We start from the raw sequence: 22,897 nt of genomic DNA, 5'->3' as shown, positions 1-22,897 counted from the left end.
CTTTCTAATAATAAAAAAAATGTATATAAATAAATTAGGCTAAAAATATATTTACATTAAACAACTGTACTCTAAATTTTTATGAAATGATACAATTATTATCTTCTAATTTTATCAATTTATAAAAATTTAAAATACAATTAGTAAATTTAGAATGCAATTAATAATATATGTAATCAATTTAATATTTTTTTAATAATAATTAATTTGTATTTAATTATTATAATTTTTATAATTTTAAGTGTTGAATGGGTTAATTTCAACTATTACAAGTTCTATCCATATATTAAGTTAATAAATTAACTAATTAGTGAATAATTTATCTTATAAATATTTTGAAAATAAAAAAAAATTAAGCAAAATATATGTGAAATTAAAATTTTAAAGATTAAATGTAAATTTTTTAAATAAAAAAAAATATAGATTATGATCACCGCCTTGAAACTTTATTTATAAGAGAATTATTATTAGATTTTTAAAAATTTTAGTAATTTTTATCTTTATAAAAATCACTCAACTAAAATATTATATATTTCATAAAATTAAATTGATTAATCAAAATAAATATTAGTCAACTTATTTTATCTTTTATAAAAAACTATAAATAGTAAAAATATTCAAATTTATAAAAACTAAATAATATATATAATTAAAATTATATGCATCATATAAATATTTAAGATATGCTAATGAATTTATAAAAACTAAAAAAATTATTTTATAAAATATTAAAATATTTTAATTGAATAGTTTTTAAATAGAATAAATTAATAAATTTTTTTTTAATTTTAGAGACTGAATTTCCTTCTATTTATCTGGAACTAATAAAAATTACATAAATATTCTTATAAAATTTTAAAAAGTTCATGGAGGCCCATGGTCTCCTAGGCCCATACTTGAGTCCGTCACTAGAGAACATGACATGTAAAATGGAAAATCTATGGCTCAACGTAAATAGAAAGAACGATCGATTTATGTAAATAGAAAGAAATTTGGATAAAATGTAAAAAAGTTGATATTTTATAAAGAATTGATTTTAGCCAATGAATATATGACACTTCATTTAATTTTAGCTATCCCTTTCTTTAGGAAGTCCAGAAAATTCAAAAGAGAGAAGTTCATCTTCTTCCATTTCTTCTCTCCACCAAAACTTGAAGGGAGAAATTTCTCCATTTTTTCTTTTCAATTTTTTTATCAATTTCTTTTAAATTTCTATCCAAAATCAATTACCCATTACACTCAAATCCTTTTTCTCACTACTAATTCAATAAAAAAAGAGAAATGAAAAAGAAATCTAAGGTGGAAGTTTAGATGAACAGTGTCAAAGAGTTGAGAAATCAAAGGTATGTATGGGTTTTGTTTTATAAGTGTTTCTTATCATTTCTTATCATTTTTTATACAGTTTTTCATAGAGAAATAGAATTTATTGGGTTTGTTTAATTAATATTTATGAAGAGTAATTTGAAGATGGGTTAGGAAATTCAAAGGGAAAGAAAAAGAAAAACAGAAAAGGGAAGGAAAGGAAGACTTAAGAGAACTTTTGGTAGCAAAAGGATTGTGCTCAACTTTTTAAAATAACTTAGAATTTTTCAATTATGTGAGATTTGAACAAATTATATTTGTGTTGATTGAGTTAATTAATGGATTAATTTGATAAAAAAAATCTTAAGTGATTTATCTTAAATGACCAAAATTTAAATTATTATACTCAATATGAATCTTTCTTCTTTTCATGTTAAATTGTAAATAAAAATAAATTTAATGGGATTAAAAACTATTAAAAATTAGATATATTTTGTTTAATATTAACTATTAAAAAAATATTAAAGTGAAAATTTAAAAATTTAAAAATTAAATTAAAAAGAGTAAAAGAAAAGTGGAGCTAAAATTTTAAGGAGAAATTGAAAATTTTGAGAGGTAAATATATATTAAATAAATATTTTATAAATGAGATCAATGTGAATTTAAAATATATTAATAAATTTTTATGTTAAATAAATTATTTGTTAAAAATTTAATAAGTTTAATAAAATTAAAGTAAATAATATATAAATAATTATATTTATAATATTATAGACAGAAATAAAAATATTAAAAAATTATAATAGTTGATTAATAAAAAAATTATATAAAATATGTATTAATATATATCTTATATTTTAAAGATTTTTAATAAAATTAAGAAAATATGTATAACTGAAATATTTATATTTAAATAATTTAAAAATTTTAAAAATATGTGTAAATGATGCAAGTGATATAATTTATACAAAATATGTCATATGTAATATGAAATAAATAAACATATTCAGCTAGTATTATATTTTTTATATTATAAAAGTTAAATTATAAATCACTTAATTACTAAAATTAACAAAAAGAATTTATTCAGATAGGGTTATATTTTTTTATATTATAAAAATTTTGGATCCAACTTGATTTTTCTGTCAACTTTTCAGGTTGATGCAGATGGCTTATGGCACATGTGGCACAACTTCAGCACACAAACGATCAAGAGATGGATTCTTGATATCCATATTGGATTTAAACCAATTAGACCTTGACGACACTGCCTGCTTTTCTGAAATAAAAAAACAAAGCATTAACAATGTTTAGACAGTAGAGCGAATACAGTGCAAGATTATATTCTTCACTTCAGGAACCATCCAAAGACAGCTATTACGTGACTTGTGTTTTTATTAAAAATGGGAACTGTCAACTGTGTCTGTAGCTGGCTGCTGCTGCTGCTTTATATAGAGGAGCCAAATTTAGTAAAATGATATTAAATATATAGGCATCACATGTGATCACTGAACTTAATGTTTGTTTGATATTTGCTAGAGAAATTTTCCCAGAAAAGTAGAATTTTCCTCCAAAACTGCAATAGAAATGGAAGGCACCAACAGCAGATCAGCAGAACAAAGGTATGCTCACCTCACCTTGAGCTTCCCCTTATCCAATATGCAAATGCTCAATACACAAAAATGGCGGATTTCGGTAGAACTAAGTTAAATTTCTTAGGTCTCTGACCCTATCATTACTATTGAAAGAGCGTGAGTTACTAGTATTGTATGTTTTTCATAACACTAAACTTGGTTATCCGATAATCTCTTCAGGTGTGCTGTTGTTACTGGGGCTAACAAGGGAATTGGACTAGAAATATGTCATCAATTAGCAGTAAATGGAGTTTTAGTTGTATTAACAGCTAGAGATGAGAAGAAGGGTTTACAAGCTACCAGAAAACTTCAAGAACATGGATTGTCTGATGTGGTTTTTCATCAACTTGATGTTACTGATACAGCTAGTATTGCTTCATTGGCAAAGTTTATAAACACCAAGTTTGGCAAACTTGATATTCTGGTCAGTAAATCAGTAATTTGAACACTTCATTAATGAGTTGAGATTTTGTTTGGACTGCAAAATAATTGATTCTTTCTTGTATTTTAGAAGAAAAATATCTAATTTAGGCTTTGCCTGGTTTAAATCGCTTACTTTCTGATAACAAGGCCTTAATTCCTTGGTCTTGCAAAGCAAAGATGTTAGAAAGTCTGCATTGGTGGGATGATGTGATTTTGATGCTGCTTCATTTTCACTTCAATGCAGGTAAACAATGCAGGTGTTGGTGGGCTCTTTGTAGACTGGAACCTTTTAGAAGCCTTCAAAGCTAGGGGTGGTGCAGTAAGTTCTCAAAATTACTACTCTATAATAGGAAGAGCATTGAGCCTCCATAGTACTTCCCAATCTTGGGAAGTGACCGAATTACAAACTTACACTTTATTCATGATCTGAAGTTGGTGAATTTGTTTGGTTTTTTGGTCTATTCTTTGTCTTATTCCTGCAAAACTAACTTTTTTGCCCACTCACTTTCCTGCCCATAAGGCTTTTTGACATTTAAAGAGTATTTGTCTTAGCACTTTTCATGCTCGAATCATGCAACAGTTGGAGTTTTTTATAATTAAAAATGGGTAGAAGTTCTCAGCAAGAATATGGAAAATAATTAAAAATGCAATAAAGTCATGCCTAGAAAATCTTTCTGCTACAATCCATTTTGTTCTGCCCTGAACTTTTAAATGGATGCAGTTATCAGACGAGAATGCACCACAGTTAGAAGGAATTATTCAGCAGAATTATGAGATGGCACATGATTGTCTGAAAACCAACTACTATGGAACCATGTTAGTAACTGAAGCACTTCTTCCACTCCTGGAACTCTCTGTCTGCAAGAATAGTGAATGTCTCTTCCTTCTACGGACAACTTCTGGTAATAAAGCATCTCAAAAAACAAGATTCATTCTTAAGACATGCATCTTAGTTTTCTGTCCTGACCTTTCAGTTTATCAAGAATGAGAAGATTAAAGAGCAGCTGGAAAATGTTGAGAGGCTGACAATGGAGAAAATAGACGAGATTGTGCAATGGTTTTTAAGGGATTTCAAGGAAGGAAAATTGTTGGAAAATGGCTGGCCTCTAACTGTATCTGCCTACAACATATCAAAAGCTGCCATAAATGCGTATACGAGACTTTTGGCAAGAAAGTTCCTTAGGTTCCGAGTGAATTGTGTCCATCCAGGGCTTGTGAAAACAGACTTGGCAGGGAACAAAGGAAACTTGACTCCTGAAGAAGGTGCAAGAGCTCCAGTTATGTTGGCTTTGCTGCCTGACACTGGTCCTTCTGGCTTCTACTTTTCTGAGATGGACGTATCTAGCTTTTGATGCGGAAATTGTTTACTGTTGGATGCAGTGGCGGAGGGAACGGCAAGGAGGGGCACGTGCCGTACCGGCGACCGGAAAATGTTTTGAAGGGATGAAGGTGCCGCAGTGACGCAGCCGGTGGTACTACAGCGGCGCAGCCAGTGGCACGGCGCAGCCGGTACCTTACCAAAGAGAAGCTTAGCTCCGCCACTTGGATGTGTATCCCCGGCCAATAGAAAATGATTAAATGTGAGTGTATATGCATCCTGCCAATAAAATGTAATTAAATATAAAATTTGTCATAATTTTAGCTTTTTTATTTTTTATATATTAATCGGATGTACGTAATAAATTCCTCATGTAAAAAGAATTGATCTAATAAATAATAAAAGCCAAAATTAAGAGATTATATAATTTATTATTATTTTAAATTTTAATTTAACCAATTTAACTAAAAATTTCAATGAGTTGAGATTTTAATTTTATTGTCCATAATTAATTTTTTTTCTATAAATATAAATTCAAGTGAATGTTTTTTTTTTGAAATCAATTCAAGTGAAGGTTAATAAGTTTGATTCAATTATAATTTGACCTTAATAGAATCTATATCTATAGTTCAAAAAAATTAACTATTTAATTTTTAAGATTTTAAAATAATATATTATATTTTATTAAATAATTAAAATTCATTTAATTAATTCATAATTTAGTTTTTATAATTACATCTATTAATAATTTAATGTTTATAATTTAAAGTAATAAATTATTTTTAAATAAATTATATGGCAAATAAATAAAATAAATCCCAATTTAAGTATTAAACTGTATTTCTCAAGATGATAATAATTAATTTATTGTTCTTTTCAATTAAATGTGTGATTTAAAAAAAGGAATAATGGGATTTTGTTTAATGCAATATTAATTTATGGCGAAAATGAGGAATTTCAAATAAAGAGAATTTAAAAAAAAAAAAAAAAAAAGTGGTTCTCTCGCTAACAATTGCGATTTGCTGCTGCAGAGCCTGCCCAATCCGTTTCTTCACCATAGGAGCCCCACTTTCTCCGGCGGCTTCTCATTTTCTCCTTCTTTCACCCCCTCTCTCTTTCTCTTTCTCTAGCTGGACTTTAATATTTACTATAGATTCGGTTTCTGGCCGGCGAATTTGCGAGAATGACCTCTATAACTTCCGTCGAATTGAATTACCTCGTTTTTCGCTACCTTCAAGAGTCAGGTAAGCTGAATCTTCTTTTTTTCATCTCAACTTTCAAATATTTAGAATCTTGTTTGGCACTCTCTGCGGTGAAAGCTTTCTTTTTATTTTTTGTTATTATTTCTCATATTATGATTATTATTATTATGAAGACTAGGTTTGGTTTTGTTCTCCATTCTGCCTTTTTATATTTGCAATTGATATTTATAAGCTAGTTATGTTTGTATTGCCATATAGAGGAGCTAGGGCTTGTAGATCTGTGAACTTGGTTTTTGTACCTCTCATTTCTCGTCTTAACTTTGTAGTGAGTGTTCAGTTTGAATTGTCGTCATAAATTGCTATTGGGTACTGAGTTCCTTTTGATTAAGCATTTCTTACAGTTGAGAGCGCTAAAAAACTGGGTAATTTTTGGAATGAGCATACCAGCTAGGAGGATATCTTGTTTTGCATGACTTTGAATTTAGGTTCTTTTAATGTGTATATGATTGTATATCAATGATCGAGAAATGACAAGCCTGAATTTGCATTTGTTTTAAAAATCTGAACTCGGTTGTCAGTATGCTTTTTTTTTTAAAAAAAAAAAAGAAAGATTTTTAATTTTCTTTTAGGTAGCCGTAAGTTAGTAGCCTTAGGTTTGTTGTTGAAATTGCACCTTCGACCAACTATGAACTATGTCATAACCCTCTATTTCGAAGGGGGTGATGGAAGGGTAATTAATTGAAAGGTGAGGAAGGATAAGAATGATACAATAAAAGCATGCTTGTTTGAGAGGGTGAAGTAATGGAAGGATGTGGGGGCAGAGTAATAAATTGAAATCTGAGAAATTGTTGTATCTTCCCCCTCCTTACGTGGTTGAGTGTAATGAAAATTGCCATTTGAGAGGTAAGGAAGGATAAGGCTTACCCCTTACTTACCTTTGCCTTCCACTAGTTTACCTCTTTCCTAATAGAGGTACATAAATTACTTACTCTCCTCCTTTACCTTTAATTATCCTTCCTTCACCTCCAACCATAATGTAAAAGAAAGCTTACTTTTTGAGTGGATTTAAGTTTCAAAGCGTTTTGGGGCTCACTTATGTGGAATATTTCTATTCTTTAGATCTTTATCAAGTTACTACTTTTTTTAAAAAAAAAATATATATTACAAAAAGGAGATGTGCTAATTTCTACCTATCATATCCTTTCAGGTTTTACACATTCAGCTTTTGCTTTAGGGTATGAGGCAGGTATTAACAAATGTACCATAGATGGAAATATGGTTCCACCTGGTGCTCTTATTACATTTGTACAAAAGGGAATTCAGTACTTGGAGATGGAAGCAAATTCGAGTAATGTTAGCATGCATAAACCTCTTGTTTCTGATTTCTCAAGTTCACATCTTGCCTCTTAAATATTTTCTTTTTTGTATGTTATAGACTTTCTTCTGATCAAGGGTTGTTTGAAGCTTGCCAGAGTGATGCAGATGTGGATGAAGATTTCTCATTTTTGCAGCCTTTGGATCTCATTACAAAAGATGTATATGAATTACGCCAAATGATAAAAGATAAGAAAAAAAATCTGCACAAGGATAGAGATAAAGAAAAACACAAAGATAAAGAATTTGAAAGGGAACATGAAAGAGAAAGTGCAAGAGTAAGAGAGAAAGATAGGCATGAAAGGGAGAAGGAAAGTGAAAAGGACAGGGAGAGGGTAGAAAAGGAAAAAGAGAGAGATAAGCAACATGAGAATAATGCTGATAGGGAAATGGTTCCTGATCAAGCAGACAAGAACAATGTCAATCATGAAGAAAATGGAAATTCTGCAGGTGAATTTATTTCCATGTTCAGTATTTTTGCCCTCCTTGCTGACTTCCTAATGTTAGCCTAAAGTATTTCAATTAGATTACAGTAGTTGAATTGATCTGTACATTAATTTCTTATTTACTACACTTGTTCCAGTGTTGCAGAGAACCCACAGTTTCACTTGTATTGATATACAGTCTGACTTCATCACAGCTTTCCAATAGTTTGTAGTTATTTGTTTTCAGAATCAAGTAGTGGTGTAGGAAATGTTTCCTGTATTTTCTGGAGGTGATAGTTATGTAAATATAAATAGGTTAACAATATGTGCAACTCTACTGATGAATGAGTCCCATTGTTTTAGCATTTAAAATATTATTTCTATCTCAATAGATGTAATCTTTTATGTTTCCAGGAGTAGTTGGAAATGTGAAGCCCATATCTATAATAAATATTATATTTTAAATAATTTTTGTTCTATTTTCTTTAGGGCATGTCTCAAAATGCTTGTAGGACATGAAAAGATTTCTACTAGTTTGAGTGGGAGAAATATTCCTCAACTAAATAAAGGATTATTCCTATATTTCCATTCAATTTGTAAAAAGACGGCCATTTTCTCCCTCCTCTCTCTGATTATGAACAAATTGTTTTGTATTAGCACCAGAACCAATGGAAGTCTGTACTACATCGACATCCCAGGCATGCGAGATTCCTAGTTCTGATGTGATGATTCTGGAGGGACATACATCAGAGGTTTGAGCCCAATCCTCATTTTATGTTTCTTAAATATTTTTTCTTCTGTCCGTTTTTCTTTATGGCATTCTCAGCTAGATGTATTCACTACAATGCTTCAGATTTCTTTTGTTTTGTCCCTCAGGTTTGTGCTTGTGCTTGGAGCCCAACAGGATCACTTCTTGCATCTGGGTGGGTATTTTTTTTTTCTTATTGAGAGAGTTCTGCAGATGATTACTTTGTTTATTCTGCATTTAATGATCATAGATTAATCCTTTTTTAGTTTTCCTCTCTAATTTGTGCTGTATGGTGTGGTTACTGCTTGACAAGTAGACTGAAATTTTAATCTATAATTATGGATCAGCAAGAGATTTTGATTGTTTTCTCTTGTATAAATTTAAATTCTCTTGAACTGAGCAGAACTCTTGCATTTTGATCATATGATGGCCTAATTTCCTAAACAGTATCACAGATTTCTGCTAAGGAAGTGGTCTGAAGCTGATTAATTTTGTCCCATTTGGTGAACCATTTTTCAATAATAGATGGTTGGTCCATTTCCTCTAGTGTCCGAATTTTGTACATCCTGAAAATTAGAAAGGAACTGGATTTATTCACTTCTCCTTAATCAAATTTGCATAGTTGCTACAGCTGATGCAATACTTGCGCACAACTTTCGGAGGAATCGCTTGGATGCCCGGCCCAGTCCTCTTATGATTTGCACGTCTGCTATTTGTCTTGCTATTTTAGTTTTGTTGTAATAAAGACATGACCATATGCAGATCAGCTGTTCTGTGACTTTTAATTGATTGGACTACCACTGGGCAATGGCTTTCATTTGTAATAATTTTAGCTGGATTTGATGATAGAGGATTGTCAATAATGATGTTCATGCTTCTAAAATATTGTTAAGACATAATTTTCGTAACATGCCAACAAGACATTATTAAAGTATAGTAAAATTGTAGATTCATTTGTTTGTATTTTGTCACTATCTGTGTGTTACTTTCTAGTTCTGGAGATTCCACAGCACGTATTTGGACAATAGCAGAGGGGACGTCTAGATCTAGTGTGCAGAATAGTCCTCTAAATGTGCTGGTATTGAAGCATGTCAAGGGTAGAACAAATGAGAAGAGCAAAGATGTTACAACATTAGATTGGAATGTGAGTTATCTACAGGTTTCAGTTATTGATGATAGTAGCTGTCCATACCTATTCATATCATGGACTTAAAGAATTCGCTATGGACTTTGTATATATAATCACTTACTTATCAAAGCTACCCATGCCGTGCACTTTATAGCCCTAATACTATTCCATCACTTTTGACCTCTTAACATATAGTTATTTTTTTCCGTCTCTTACTCTGTTTTTCAGTATTTTAAATTTTAATCTCTGGTCGAATTGAGAAAATTACTTTGATGCCAAATTGTCTCTTAGTTTTTTTCCACAGGTGATGTCACTCATTTGCCTTGATGTGCAGGGTGAGGGGACCGTACTGGCAACAGGTTCATATGATGGGCAAGCTAGAATCTGGAACACGAATGGTAAGATATTTTAGCATAATTTGTTTCATGACCTCTATTTGCTCTTGTAAGCCTGCAATAGGTTTAAACTTTAATGCATACAAAATTACAAATATACAACAAATGGAGTGTGGTAGCGAATTATTTCTTTTTCCCAGTGAATGAAGCCATATATAGAGCATGCTTACATAAGTAGGTGGCAATATTGAATCTGCCACCTAGAAAACTCGGTCAACAAAAAAACTTTGTATATACATTAAATGTTCCCACCATAAGTTTAGAGGAAATTTAAGCTAGATCAAAATTGAGGCAGGTTCAACCATGGGCTTGAGATTGGATTCTCAAGGAGCTCAAAGCTGGTTCAGGCTTCTAATTATTAATGTAGTTCTTAAGTTATATTTTGAAATTTAAAGAAATTTCCAATCTCTCTTGTTAGTTGTGCTGTTAGTTTAGCTTCTCACATTCTGGAATTTTGCCCTGGTCCAGGGGAACTAAAAACTACATTGAGTAAACACAAAGGTCCTATATTTTCTCTGAAGTGGAACAAAAAAGGGGATTTTCTTCTCACTGGTAGCTGTGACAAAACTGCGATAGTATGGGATGTGAAAACTGAGGAATGGAGACAACAGTTTGAATTTCATTCAGGTTTAAATTTCAGTGTTCTCTCTAGTAGCAAGTGTTCTTTTGTTATGCAACATATATTACTCATCATTGGGGGATTTGAACTTTCACATTGTGTCTTTTAGGTCCTATACTTGATGTTGACTGGCGCAATAATCTTTCTTTTGCTACAAGCTCCACAGACAATATGATATATGTTTGTAAAGTTGGGGATACCCGCCCAGTTAAAACTTTTGCTGGGCATCAGGTTTGTTGTTGCTTTCAACTTTTTATTGGTCTTGCCATACTGTTTGAAGTTGACACCTAGCTGAATTAAGAAGTGGTTTAGCATGACCATTTGGCAGATGGTGGGCTCTAGATGGGCTGTGAATGCCAGGTGAACTCACCCAATATATGATATTCTAAAGAATGCGGCCTAACCCTGCTATGTTTTCAGGCCAATAAGCCTCCATTCTGGGGAAACAATGTCATGCTTAAATATTTAACATAGCACCTGCCTGGTTCACTTCATGTTGACAGATTTGAAGGCGAAATCTGATGCGCAACAATGTTTTACCAGTTTGTTGTTTATGTGAAGTAGAAAACCATAAGTTGATGGGTCTAACTACATGGTTGTTATTTGATTAATGGTTTTGTGAAAAATTGTCACAATACATGCATTTAAGGGTTACTATGTTGTGCTCTGTACAATTTCAGGGTGAGGTTAATTGTGTCAAGTGGGATCCAACTGGTTCGTTGCTGGCGTCATGCTCTGATGATATCAGTGCAAAGGTTATATGCACTATCTTTTTATTCTATTATGGAATTGTATTGCACCTTTAGTTTCATGCCGTATACACATGTCACTCGGGAGTACCTTGTCCCAGTCTACAAGTTTTTCTTAAACCTCTGTTTATTAAAAAAAAAAAATCTACTGGATGTGTTTATTTCTGTTTATCATTTATTTCTTTTTAAAGAGTTAGCAACTCATCTCATGGGAAATTGTGCTGCAGATATGGAGTATGAAGCAGGACAAGCATGTTCATGATTTGAGGGAACATTCTAAGGTACTTGCAGATTTGATTTTCTCATACCATGAGTCTTTTTTTTTGGTGCTTTTATTTTGTAAGGGTATGTCAGATTGTGGTTACAAAATATTGAATTATGTTTTTGCAGGAGATTTACACTATCAGATGGAGCCCCACTGGACCTGGTACAAACAATCCTAACCAGCAATTAGTGCTAGCAAGGTAAAAATTGTGGAATTGATGAAATTAAATGTAAATTTAATTCATTGCTTTGATTATAAATATGAAATCAAGGTTAAAATAGTTGCCTGAATAATGTTTGTGCTTGAATCCAGTCATTTGCCAATCCATGTTATTTTGCCATACTGCTTTTTTGCTTATTTTCTAGAAATCTCATTTCCAAGTTATTTTTTTCCTCTGAAAAAAAAAAAAAAGAATTATTGGAGCTGTCCAACATCTCTAAACTATTCTGTGATTCTGTATTCCATACAGCGCATCATTTGACTCAACTGTCAAATTATGGGATGTGGAACTAGGGAAACGTATCTGCAGTTTGAATGGACACAGGTACCTTAAATTTTTTTTTTTTTTTTTTTTGGGGGGGGGGGGGATTTAGGGGAGGTACTTATTGGTCTCTTCCATTATCTAATTAGCAAACATAGAATGCCTTGGGATTTTATACAATGTTCTTTCCAAGAGTCCCATGTGGTTGGACCTTTTGTTGCTATCCTATTTTTAGTTATTGTTGACAACTATTTTTCAATTGAATCCCCAGGGATCCTGTGTACTCTCTTGCATTTAGCCCTAATGGAGAGTACCTGGCTAGTGGCTCCCTTGATAGATGTATCAACATCTGGTCTTTGAAAGAAGTAAAGATCGTAAAAACGTACACTGGCAATGGTGGAATATTTGAGGTTTGTTGGAACAAGGAAGGTGACAAAATTGCTGCTTGCTTTGCCAACAATACAGTATGTGTGTTAGACTTGAGAATGTAAATTCTTGGTAGGGCATTTATGATCTAGCATTGCTCTCAAAGATTGCAGTAGCAATCTGTATAGCCGGTCATCAGTTCACTATCACCGTTTTTCTGAGGAATATGGAAGTCCCATCGTTGGGTATGTTTCTTTCGTATTATATCTCTAGTGTAGTCGTAGGTGTTACTACTTTTGAATATTTCGTTTGAAGTATTCAATTTTTAGCTAGGGTAATGCTATTACCTTTGTATGATATGGATCAGTTACAAAATTATGTACAGAATTATTCTAATTGGATCCATAGCTTGTCATTTATGCTGCAATTTTGATTTTGTTTAGCCCAGAATTGAAGCTTGCACAGTTGTACTCATGTACACAAGCATTGCACAGTTGCACTCATGTACACAAGCATATAAATTATGGTAATATATAGAATGTGTCATGATCATCTTTTGGATAGCTAGGGAGCAGGTTTAAAGAATTCCATTTTACCTTAGAAGCAGCTGCGAAGCTATACCATAATTTCATAGCCTACTCTGGGTCGTGAAGGCGGAGATCATAGAAGCGAGTATCATGAATTTTACTTTTTACAACAAAGAAACACTTGAACAGCAGCAGACGATTTTGAGGAAGTCATGAACTAGAGTTCACCAATAATCTCCACAAGAACATGCACCGTTGGTAAAATGGTGGAATCGGTTGCGATCTCTCATTACTATCTTGCGGCCGGTGATCTTAGAGATCAACTTTGTCACTGTATGGCAATCTGAGCACACCCGCAGGTTCTTTACTATCTTTATAGTAGCTCCTTGTTTTGTACTGATAAGCCCAAAAGCAATAGCAAGCTTCTCGCTATGAACATTAAGGGACTGCTCCTTTTGTGCATCATCTAGGTCATGTAAAACAATATCCGTCTGTGGGGAATAACCGTGAGCCTTGAGCCAACCATCCATCTCCTCCAACATCATATATATCTCCTTGGTCTTTGGATGTCTCAAATCTCCAGCCAAAAACTCATGAACCTTGTTGCTCACTTCAATTGAGCTACAACCAGGTTCTTTTTCTACCCCCCTGTCTTTTAGCAAGGTCCTCATTCTGGCCACACCTTCCCAATTGCCACCTGCCGCATAAATGTTAGAAAGGAGAATGTAAGTCCCTGAATTTGCAAGATTCTGATTTATAAGAAGCTCCGCAATTTCCTCTCCTAGAGCTAGGTCACCATGAAGCCTACAAGCCCCCAGCAAACTTCCCCATATGACAGGATCTGGGTTTATTTCCATGTTCTTAACAAGCTCATATGCTTCTTTCAAATGTCCAGCACGGCCAAGAAGATTAACCATGCACCCATAATGCTCAATCTTTGGTTGAATACCATATTTATCTTTCATCGAGTGGAAAATCTGCCATCCTTCGCTAACCAAACCGGCATGGCCATAAGCACTCAGAATTCCAATGAAGGTTATATCTGTCGGTCGATAACCTAGTTTACACATCTCATTGAATAAATGCATAGCATCTTGGCTGAATCCATGGGTGGCATACCCAACGATCATTGAATTCCAAACAACAACATCCTTCTTTCTGATCCTTTCAAAAACCAACTGTGCATCCTTCAAACTCCCACATTTGCTGTACATATCAATTAAAGCGGCACCCACATGAGCATTGATCTCAATCCCATTATTCTGAATATACGAATGAATCCACCTTCCTGACTCTAAAGCACCAATTTGCCCGCAAGCAGAGGTAATGGCCACAACTGTCACTTCATTAGGCCTCCCTCTGGCCTTCAACATTTGTCTGAAGAGCGTTAAGCCCTCATTAGGCAGTCCATGCTGCACGTAACCATTAATCATCACATTCCAGCAAACTAAATCCCTTTCCTGTAATCCATCAAACAGTTCTCTCGCCTCTTTAACCATCCCACAGTTTGCATAGCAAGATACCATCGCAGTCAATGAAATTAAACTCTTCTCAGGCATAGCATCAAACAACTTACGTGCGGATGGAACATCAGTTCCTCTCGCATAAACATCAATAAGACAAGTCTGGACATACAACTCTGAATCCAACCCAAATTTTATGGCATGAGCATGTATCACTTTCGCTGGTTCTAGCGGGCAAGACTTTAAAATCGACGAGAAGGTAAATGCATTTGGAGCAACATCTTGACTTAACATTTGTGCATAGAAGAGCAAGGCTTGGTCATGGAGATTGTGGATAGTATGGGCGTAGATAATTGCAGAATAGAAGAAGACATTAGGGTTTTGGTTTTGATTAAAGAGAGTAACAGAATAGTTGAGACGACCCAGAGAGGAGTAGGAGCGCTGAAGCTTGAAGTTGAGAATTTGGTCACCATGGAGATTGTGGCGGTAAAGAAAGGCGTGGATTTGATGAAGGTGATGTATGGATTTGGATTTGTCTATTACAATTGCAAGCTTTTCTGGTGGTGGATGGTAGACGTTGGTGGAGGAGCGGTTCGTGTTGATGTAAGATTGCGGCGGTGGTGCGGGGAAGCAGATGGCGGACGACATAATACAGGTGTACTGGTTGCTAAAAATTTTACATTATTGTTATTTACACAATATCATTAAAAAGAGGTCTAAGGCCCTCACAAGAAGCCTCTGGGCCCAAAATAAATACAAAGCTAAAAGAAACCCAACCTTAGAGATCTAAAAACTTGTCCCAAATTCTGATCCGGAGCGCTAGCAGGATCCCAACCATCTTAGAGTCGTCTGCCCACCTTCGGTATACTCCGACCACCAGTAGAACCACTAAGGTGGCCACATTGCAATCTCCGAACAATTGTAATTTTAATGCGTATTATGTACAAGCAATAAACTCATGTTAGATATAAAACTTTTTCCCAAGAAAACTTCTTGCAAGAAAATGTAAACTCAAACTTATAAAAACTTTGAAGCAAATTATATAAAAAAAAATTGTTAAGAGATAAATAGATTTTCAATTATGATAATGGCATTAAATAGCAAATAGTTTTATGATATTATTGTAAGTCTAAATTCTTCTTCAGTTTAGTGAAACAGTTTTAAATTCGATTTGAATAAGGATTTCTCAATTTGATTTAACAATACATCTCTTCCAAACTCAGTTTATCAAGCTCATTCTGAATTGGAGCAGTTAGTTTCGATTTTTGGAATTGATAGTTTAGGACCACGTTATATGGCTTTTTAGTTTTGATTTTGATTTGATTCGAATATTTTTAGTTTTGATTTTGATTTGATTCGATTCGAATCAAATAGTTGATAGTTGAAGTTTCTTATTTTGTTTAAAAAATGAGTAATTATAATTTAATTTCAATTTAGTCAAGAAAAAAAAGAAATAATTCCATTCTGATTTTAAATTAGACCCATTTGATTTTGAGTTTGAGTTGAATTGTACACATGAAGCTATGCTGAACCCCATATCCTAACCATGCCTTTGGTGCAAAATAAAGATATATATCTTGTATTTATAAAATTGCTTGTTTGTTTCCTAAGCTTTGCTTGTTTCTCTAGGTTGTGCTATAGCTCTTGGTTAGAAAATCAGATCTCAAATTGAACTGGCTTTTTGGACACAATGCATACCAAGTGAATGATAAAATGTGACATTAAATCATAGTAAAGGCGAAATATGGGTTCCAACTCTATGCTAGTGCACAAAAATATGCTATATTCCTGAGCACATGCTGGTGTTAATGCTGTTCCAGGCACTCTGTCCCACATCAATTGAACTCTGATAATTTCATCCGCTAACACAAAAGCAAGAAAACGTGGTCTTCTCGTGTTGAATCCAGCTCTTTGTTTATCTATAGAAATTGCTGAGAAGCTGTTCTTCATATAATTCTAATTAGCTCTATGTTCTTATATTTGGCAAAAAGCTTGTCTTCTAAATTTCTGAAACTAATTAGTTGTATTACAATCTCTCATTTGCTAATTAGAAGCTAAAAACTAGTGGAGCTAAGGCTAACCATCCCACTTACTGTTAATCTTTTCACAAAACCAGCAAGGAGAGATGTTGTGCAACTCTAATATGCTCTTAGAACTGTCAATTCCCTACAATGCATAAGCATCCGAAGAATATATTAGAATGAAGCAATTCTTGTCTAAATCAGTTTACCCTAAACCCAAGACATAAATGTGTGGGTCCTATACATATGAGACCCACATGTTTATATAAATGTGTGAGACCCACATATTTATATTTTGGATCTATGGTGAATCGAATTTAGGTAATTTTTTTTTCTATTAGAATTACCCAGCTGAAGTGGTACCCGAGGGATTATTGAGACATATAACTCGAAATTTCCTTTAGGCCAAGCCTTTTTTTCAAAGGGATTCGTTATTAGCGTTCAGTGTATGTATCATCTGAATGCATTGAGTAGCTAGTTGATAAGCATATATATCATCCCCTTTTTGATGGGTAAAGGCATACATACAATCCCCTTTTCCTGCTAGAGTCAACACTTCCATGGCATCTGAAATGGCTTCTTGCTTTGATCATTATCAACAGAAGGCGCTTTATGCTTTGATACCTTGATAAGATTATGGCTCCTGATTGTTAGCTGATAAAGTTCTGCTTAAAAGCCATTGGACTTTGCCCATGTGTTTCTGGATTCTCAGTTCTTGATTGTCAAAGTTTACAAAGCAAAATTCCCATTTACTCGATTAAAGCCATACGGTATGATTTTAACATACAACATTTTGAGTAATAGTATATAGAAAAGAAAAAAAAAAGACTTCAAATTAATGATATGCTGATATGATAAAAAAAATAATAATATATTGGTAACTCAATTTATTGTGAAATGTTAAGGTAGACGTAACCCAAAAATATAAATTATGTTTTCGTCATGATATTTTTTTAAAATTAAAATTGGAAATTAAAAAAATAAAACTGAGATCTCTAAAATTTATTTAAATGCACTTACTATTAGATTAAGTCTTTAATTAAGTGCGTTTTCGCCAAAATATTATAATTTTCTCTTGCCATGATATTAATATTCGTAGGAAACTTCCTAGCTTATGTATGAAACTGGCTGATAAGACAAGTCTAAGGTTCAAGATCTGACTCAGCATTCCAACACCACAATTATTTTGTCTCCAACAACCTTCAGCAAGCAGGTTTCACAAGGCACTGGATAAGCTGGGCTTTTATTATTTGCCAAGTATTATTTCTAGAACAGCAAAGCTTCTGAGAATAATCACAAGTGGAAGTGGTTCTAAATGCTCTTCTCCTAATGTACATATACACTGCCACACAGATCCTCTTTGATTTTAGGATCAAAACCCATTTGGAAATGGCCAACACACCTCTCTTCTTACTTTTTGTCCAATTTGTTTATTAGCATCATCATCACTTAGCTTTTGTCTCCTTCCCACTGAATGATTTTAGAGTACTACGATCATATATAACAATCTAATAATATTATAACACGTAAAATAAAAAAAAATTAAAAAAGAAAAAATAAATAAAATAAAAACCAACCCATCTTTTTACCCTTTTCAATACCCGGAGATATTTTTTAATTTCTCCCACCTGAGCTCTTAAGATATTATTTTCTCCACTTCAATATTTAGTGAGGAAGCTTAACGTTCTAGACTTGTCGGATGCTTGTCTATCTCTTACAAAAAGTAAATGCTTTCCTTCTGGCAGTTGCTGTTTCCCTTTGATCATATGATTCAAATCTCTTCCCGTTCAGACAATAACATTAGAGGTGAGTGTGGGGAGTACATAAGACTAGAGTTGATAGTTATGTCTACCCATTTCTCTATCAAAATTGTCAACTTGTGCTTCAATTGTACTTAGTCTTGTCTTTGATTGACTTCCATTTCAGCCTCTTGCCCTCTCTTTGTTGGTCCATTATTAACAAAAATATCTTTTCTAAGACCACTAAGATATGTGAAAGGAGTTTGACATCCAAAGTAGTGGTCCTAGTTTGGAGATTGAAAGCTGAAAATCTCAGAGTTGGTTCCTCCGCCTTCCTCCACTTATTTTGTGGATTAAAACTATCTGTTCAGTTCAGTGGGTCTTGGTAAAATGCAACCTTAAAAAAAAAAGAAGTTTGTATATGTATCTATTTCCTACACAGTGAATTCTGCCACCTCAGCTGAGGAAGCTTATTACCACAACTATGAAATGCGGTAATACATTCATATATATACAAATTGAGGTAGAGAGATTCTCTGCCAAAGTCTTACTGCATTCTGAGGTGGCAGCTTTGCAGAGATTCTATGCAAAGAAGAGGCTTCGTGGCCACATTTGTTTTGGCTTGAAAATTTTTTCTTAACCTTATTTTGGCAAAATGCTCTTGGGTTCTCAGTTTTTTGAATGTTGAACCTTCGAGGCATTATATTTGTTCTCATCCACAATCACAGTGAAGAAAACTTGCAAAACGGGAAAAAAAAATCAAGAAACAGAAAGAAAATCCCTTTTTTTATCAGATTTAAGTAGTCCTTGAGATGATTTTAATCGAATCTTATATTTCCTTTTTATTTTTATTTAATCAACGGCATGCATAATTAGAGAGTGCTCTCGTTTGGTCATGATCCACTTTGGCATCCTAACAAGATTCAAACCTGAAACTTACTACCATAATAAAGCTGTCAATTTGGGCGCAGTGAATCCATGACAAAACACATATAAATGAAAAATAATAATAACTTGACTATTGATGATATTACAGACAACTAAGGTTCTGTCTTATGTCAATCTCAATACGATCATGTCTCTGATGCTGTAAGAAGTGTGGGGAAAAAAGTTGAAAACGATGAGTCAGGAATCCTAAGCTTTGACACAACCAACTCTCTTAGTTGACATAAGCATTTGCTATCATCCCTGAAATGGAATCACCGGCCAGATAAAAAGAGATCAAAATATAATAATATCCTCTCCCACTTCCTCTTCTTTATTGTCTATAAAAATCCTCCTTGATCATTCTCCAAAAAAAAAAATTCTTGATTTGTTCCTCTATTTATATAATACCAGAAACCCACAACACCTTTTTACTTCTAATACAAAAAACTTTCCTTAAAAAGCAGTACAATAAATTGAGAGTTCAGCAGTCATGATTTTCCAGGGTGGGAAAGAAGAAGCAGTAGATATATCTTCTCTCCATAACCAAGATGCTGAATCAAAAGTCACCAACACCGATCAATCACGAGCTGATGAGTATGATAATATGAAGGAATGGTTGAGTCTAGCCCTCAACCGACATCAGCCTCTCGCAGATGGAGACTGTGATCCTGCATCGTCATCAAAGCCTTTTGCTGCTAGTAACAAGGTTTTCTCATGCAACTTTTGCATGAGAAAATTTTATAGCTCGCAAGCTTTGGGGGGTCATCAGAATGCACATAAAAGAGAAAGAGGAGCTGCTAAGAGGTTCCAGTCTCATAGAATGATGATGGCAACTAGAACAGCAGTCGGGCTCCCATTCAATCATGACTCAGTTAGATCACTTGGTATCCGAGCTCATTCACTTCTACACAAGCCTAGCAGATCACAAGGGTCTAATTCTGTTGCTCGATTTGGGGATACAAATGCAGGTTTTGGCTTGGCTTGGACTCCCCTTATGCTTGAAGAAGCAATGAATCATTGGGTCTGGCCTGGAAGCTTCCGTATGGATAGAGAACAAGCTTCAGATTTGCATAAGCTTGACTTAAATCTTAGGTTGTGATCCTCCCATTTTAGTTTTAGCAATCTTCTTTATAATTGTTTATGCTTATGCCTTTGGCGTTAGATAATCAGATGTTGCCTTTAAATTTCATTAACAACCGAGTATTGCTAATTAAGGGAGAGGTACTGAAGGTGTTAATGCATAAAATTAAAGCAGAACATTCTCCAAGTACATGAGCATCAGAGTGAGAAATCTTTCAACTCTTGGAATATAATTCTTCTAGGTTGAGCAATTTCAACCCAGAAACTGGAAAGGAGAAATTCGTCAGGGAGCATCTGCCAAAAGTAAAGCTTGGTGTCGGTCACCCAGCTCTGAGAACAGTCAGAAAACACAGAAGGAAGAGAATAGATTAGTTAATGGGCCAAAGACTAGGTCATTGACGAGGGGCCTCAAGCCCACTAAAAATGAGAGAAATCTGCAAATGGGCCTTCTTGGGCCATAGAAAAAGAAAGTCAATCATAAAAATTTCAAGCTCTAAACCCACTGGGCCTGCTTACTCTCTATTGCCAAGTACCACAAGGGCTTGATCTTCTCCAACTCCAAGCCTAACCCATAATTTAAGACCCTCATTTGAACGATTTGAATATAATTAGGTCAAATATATATCACATCCAAATACTATTTTATATTTGCTCATCAAAATATTTAAATTAAAATGATAATTTATTAAACATTTATCATAAAATAATTTGACTTATTACTAGATTTACCTGAAATTTTACTAATTAACTATAAATTTTTCATAAAATTATAAAATTATTCTTATTTAATTTTATTATTTATAAAAAAAATAAAAACACAATTAGCAAATTTTATAATATAGATTGTAAGGTAATGGAGAAATAGCTGACCTAATTTAGGGTTCACATGCAACAATTATCCATAAACAAACCATTGACATTGATCATTTGCACAAGCATGAAAGCTGTCCCTTTCTGGTTTTGGTTTCTACACTTCTAATTGTACATGTCTTCTTTTTTTTTTTTTTTTTTTTTTAAAAAAAGCACATTTATCCATATTCGCCTTTCTTTTATTATTATTTAAAAAAAAAGACAATTTTTTTGACTAATATCAACTAATTATTACATAGAAAATAATTACAATGTGCCTTCTTATAAAGGACAGAGAAATGAAGAAATGGTTAAGATGAATTTTTCAACCCCACTTGCAGAAGCTGCCTGTATGTAAAACAAATCCTAAAGTCTAAAGGATTAATTCTGTAACAATTGGCATTTATTCAAGTCATTGGAGGATAGAATCATAGATATTATTTCTGTATATATCACTTGAATTTCTTATGTTTAATGGATTTTCTCAATTTATACTCAAAAGGATATATAGGAATCTAAATCCGCTAAATCACTCATGTTATGCTCTTCTACATTTTAGGTCTTCTCCATTCTTTCATCAAATATTCTACTTTTTCCCGGACACTCAGATTCAAATACCCACGGATTTGCTGTTTGCTTATTGGCTTCATATAATTCAGAAAACACTAGTTTTCTCGAAACCTCTTGTTCATATCTCTCATCAAAGGGTGCTATTCGATATGGCCTGTTTAGTTAATTCAATAGCTTTTTTCATTGTTTTGTGAAATGAAACTCTATTTTTTAATTGTCCGGCTATAAATTCTCCAAGAATATTAGGGTGCTCGTAAGGGTTTGAAATTCTTGTAATAGCAATATTGAATTTTCGATTCACACAATTAAGTTCTTTTTGTACATTCATATGTAATTCTTCGATTCATTTAGGTCTACTTTCTATTAATAATTTTAAAAATCCCATATATATTATGACCTGAATCACATCAATTCCTATTTGCACAAATACCTCGACAATTCCCGCTTGTTAATACATAGAGCCCAATAAACATATTTTGAGTTGGTACAGAAATGGGATCTCCAATAGCTGGAGACAGAACATTCATATAGCTTAATCTAATTATAAGTATATCTGAATAGATTTGAGAGATCTCATGTTTTACTCACTAATCTCCATTTTTAAAAAAATATAATTTTTTCATCTCAAAAAATAATTATTAACTCTATTTATAATTTAAGAATTTGTAAATTCAAGTAAATTTTTTTATCCAATTTTATATTAAAAACATTTTAATTATATTGATTAAATAGTAATTTTTTAATAATAATAATAATAATAATTATTATTATTATTATGTTGATGGTGATTTAATTTGGAATTTTGATTTTATTATATATATGCAAATATTTGGTAGTATTTGGAAATTGGGCGTTGGAGGTCACATCAAAAAAGCCCACGCCATTGAAGAGTCTTATCAATGGATTAACATTGCTTTAATTTTGGAGTCAATCAATAATTAAAATGCACACGTGATCATTTTAATTATTTAATATAAAAATTAAATCAGATTTTTAATTTAATATTAGAATGTAAATCCCTCATAATTTTATTTTTTAAAAGAAAATTTTTAAGTATCAAAAATATGTAAGTGATAATACTATTTTTTATGCAATTAGTTTAGATTTAAAATTTAATAATTTTGAAGATAACTCTAATATATCAATAAATTAAAATATTATTATTATATTATGGAGTAATTGAATTTATAATTTTTTAAAATTTCTTTTTCAGTTCAATGAAGGGAGAAAAATCTTTAATTATTACTGGACTAATAATAAACTTAGATAGTAAATTAAGGTGTTAATTTAA

The 22,897-nt window shown here is 32.8% G+C and overlaps 3 protein-coding genes and 1 pseudogene across 11 annotated transcripts; 3 read left to right on the top strand and 1 right to left on the bottom strand.

Moving 5' to 3' along the window:
• The first annotated feature begins 1,066 nt into the window (after positions 1-1,066).
• On the top strand, positions 1,067-4,860 carry LOC110629904 (annotated as a pseudogene).
• A 53-nt stretch (positions 4,861-4,913) lies between these two features.
• LOC110629281 (WD40 repeat-containing protein HOS15) lies at positions 4,914-12,857 on the top strand. Of its 9 annotated transcripts, XM_043949852.1 has the most exons (15): positions 4,914-4,939; positions 5,709-5,921; positions 7,087-7,227; positions 7,344-7,703; positions 8,336-8,430; positions 8,555-8,601; positions 9,420-9,570; positions 9,890-9,953; positions 10,419-10,577; positions 10,679-10,800; positions 11,250-11,324; positions 11,546-11,599; positions 11,709-11,782; positions 12,053-12,127; positions 12,336-12,857. In XM_043949852.1, the coding sequence occupies exons 2-15, from the start codon at positions 5,861-5,863 to the stop codon at positions 12,553-12,555; spliced, it is 1,698 nt and encodes a 565-aa protein (XP_043805787.1). In that variant the 5' UTR covers positions 4,914-4,939; positions 5,709-5,860; the 3' UTR covers positions 12,556-12,857. The 9 variants fall into 9 exon arrangements, with proteins under 9 accessions (XP_043805787.1, XP_043805789.1, XP_043805792.1 ...); XM_043949854.1 differs by lacking the exon at positions 4,914-4,939 and having other exon boundaries at positions 5,628-5,921; positions 8,342-8,430; XM_043949857.1 differs by lacking the exon at positions 4,914-4,939 and having other exon boundaries at positions 5,628-5,921; positions 7,315-7,703; positions 8,342-8,430.
• Positions 12,858-13,071: 214 nt separating this feature from the next.
• LOC110629903 (pentatricopeptide repeat-containing protein ELI1, chloroplastic) lies at positions 13,072-15,110 on the bottom strand. Its single transcript, XM_021777108.2, has one exon. It carries the CDS (start codon positions 15,066-15,068, stop codon positions 13,182-13,184), a length of 1,887 nt encoding a protein of 628 aa, XP_021632800.1. The 5' UTR covers positions 15,069-15,110; the 3' UTR covers positions 13,072-13,181.
• Positions 15,111-19,205: 4,095 nt separating this feature from the next.
• LOC110630365 (zinc finger protein 4) lies at positions 19,206-20,321 on the top strand. Its single transcript, XM_021777824.2, has one exon. It carries the CDS (start codon positions 19,598-19,600, stop codon positions 20,204-20,206), a length of 609 nt encoding a protein of 202 aa, XP_021633516.1. The 5' UTR covers positions 19,206-19,597; the 3' UTR covers positions 20,207-20,321.
• Positions 20,322-22,897: the final 2,576 nt, after the last annotated feature.

The sequence above is a fragment of the Manihot esculenta genome, chromosome 13, assembly GCF_001659605.2.
Source record: "Manihot esculenta cultivar AM560-2 chromosome 13, M.esculenta_v8, whole genome shotgun sequence".
NCBI classification, from domain to species: domain Eukaryota; kingdom Viridiplantae; phylum Streptophyta; class Magnoliopsida; order Malpighiales; family Euphorbiaceae; genus Manihot; species Manihot esculenta.
Note: the sequence above shows the minus strand (reverse complement) of the source record. Positions and strands in the feature narration are given on the sequence as shown.

What these genes read in the sequence shown, in the direction of transcription:
- LOC110630365 (XM_021777824.2), top strand. Translation starts at nt 19,598, where the DNA reads ATGATTTTCCAGGGTGGGAAAGAAGAAGCAGTAGATATATCTTCTCTC.
- LOC110629903 (XM_021777108.2), bottom strand. Translation starts at nt 15,068, where the DNA reads ATGTCGTCCGCCATCTGCTTCCCCGCACCACCGCCGCAATCTTACATC.
- LOC110629281 (XM_043949852.1), top strand. Translation starts at nt 5,861, where the DNA reads ATGACCTCTATAACTTCCGTCGAATTGAATTACCTCGTTTTTCGCTAC. An exon ending in TGGAGGGACATACATCAGAG is followed by an intron (nt 8,431 to 8,554) that starts GTTTGAGCCCAA and finishes TTTGTCCCTCAG; the next exon opens with GTTTGTGCTTGTGCTTGGAG. An exon ending in GGATCACTTCTTGCATCTGG is followed by an intron (nt 8,602 to 9,419) that starts GTGGGTATTTTT and finishes GTTACTTTCTAG; the next exon opens with TTCTGGAGATTCCACAGCAC.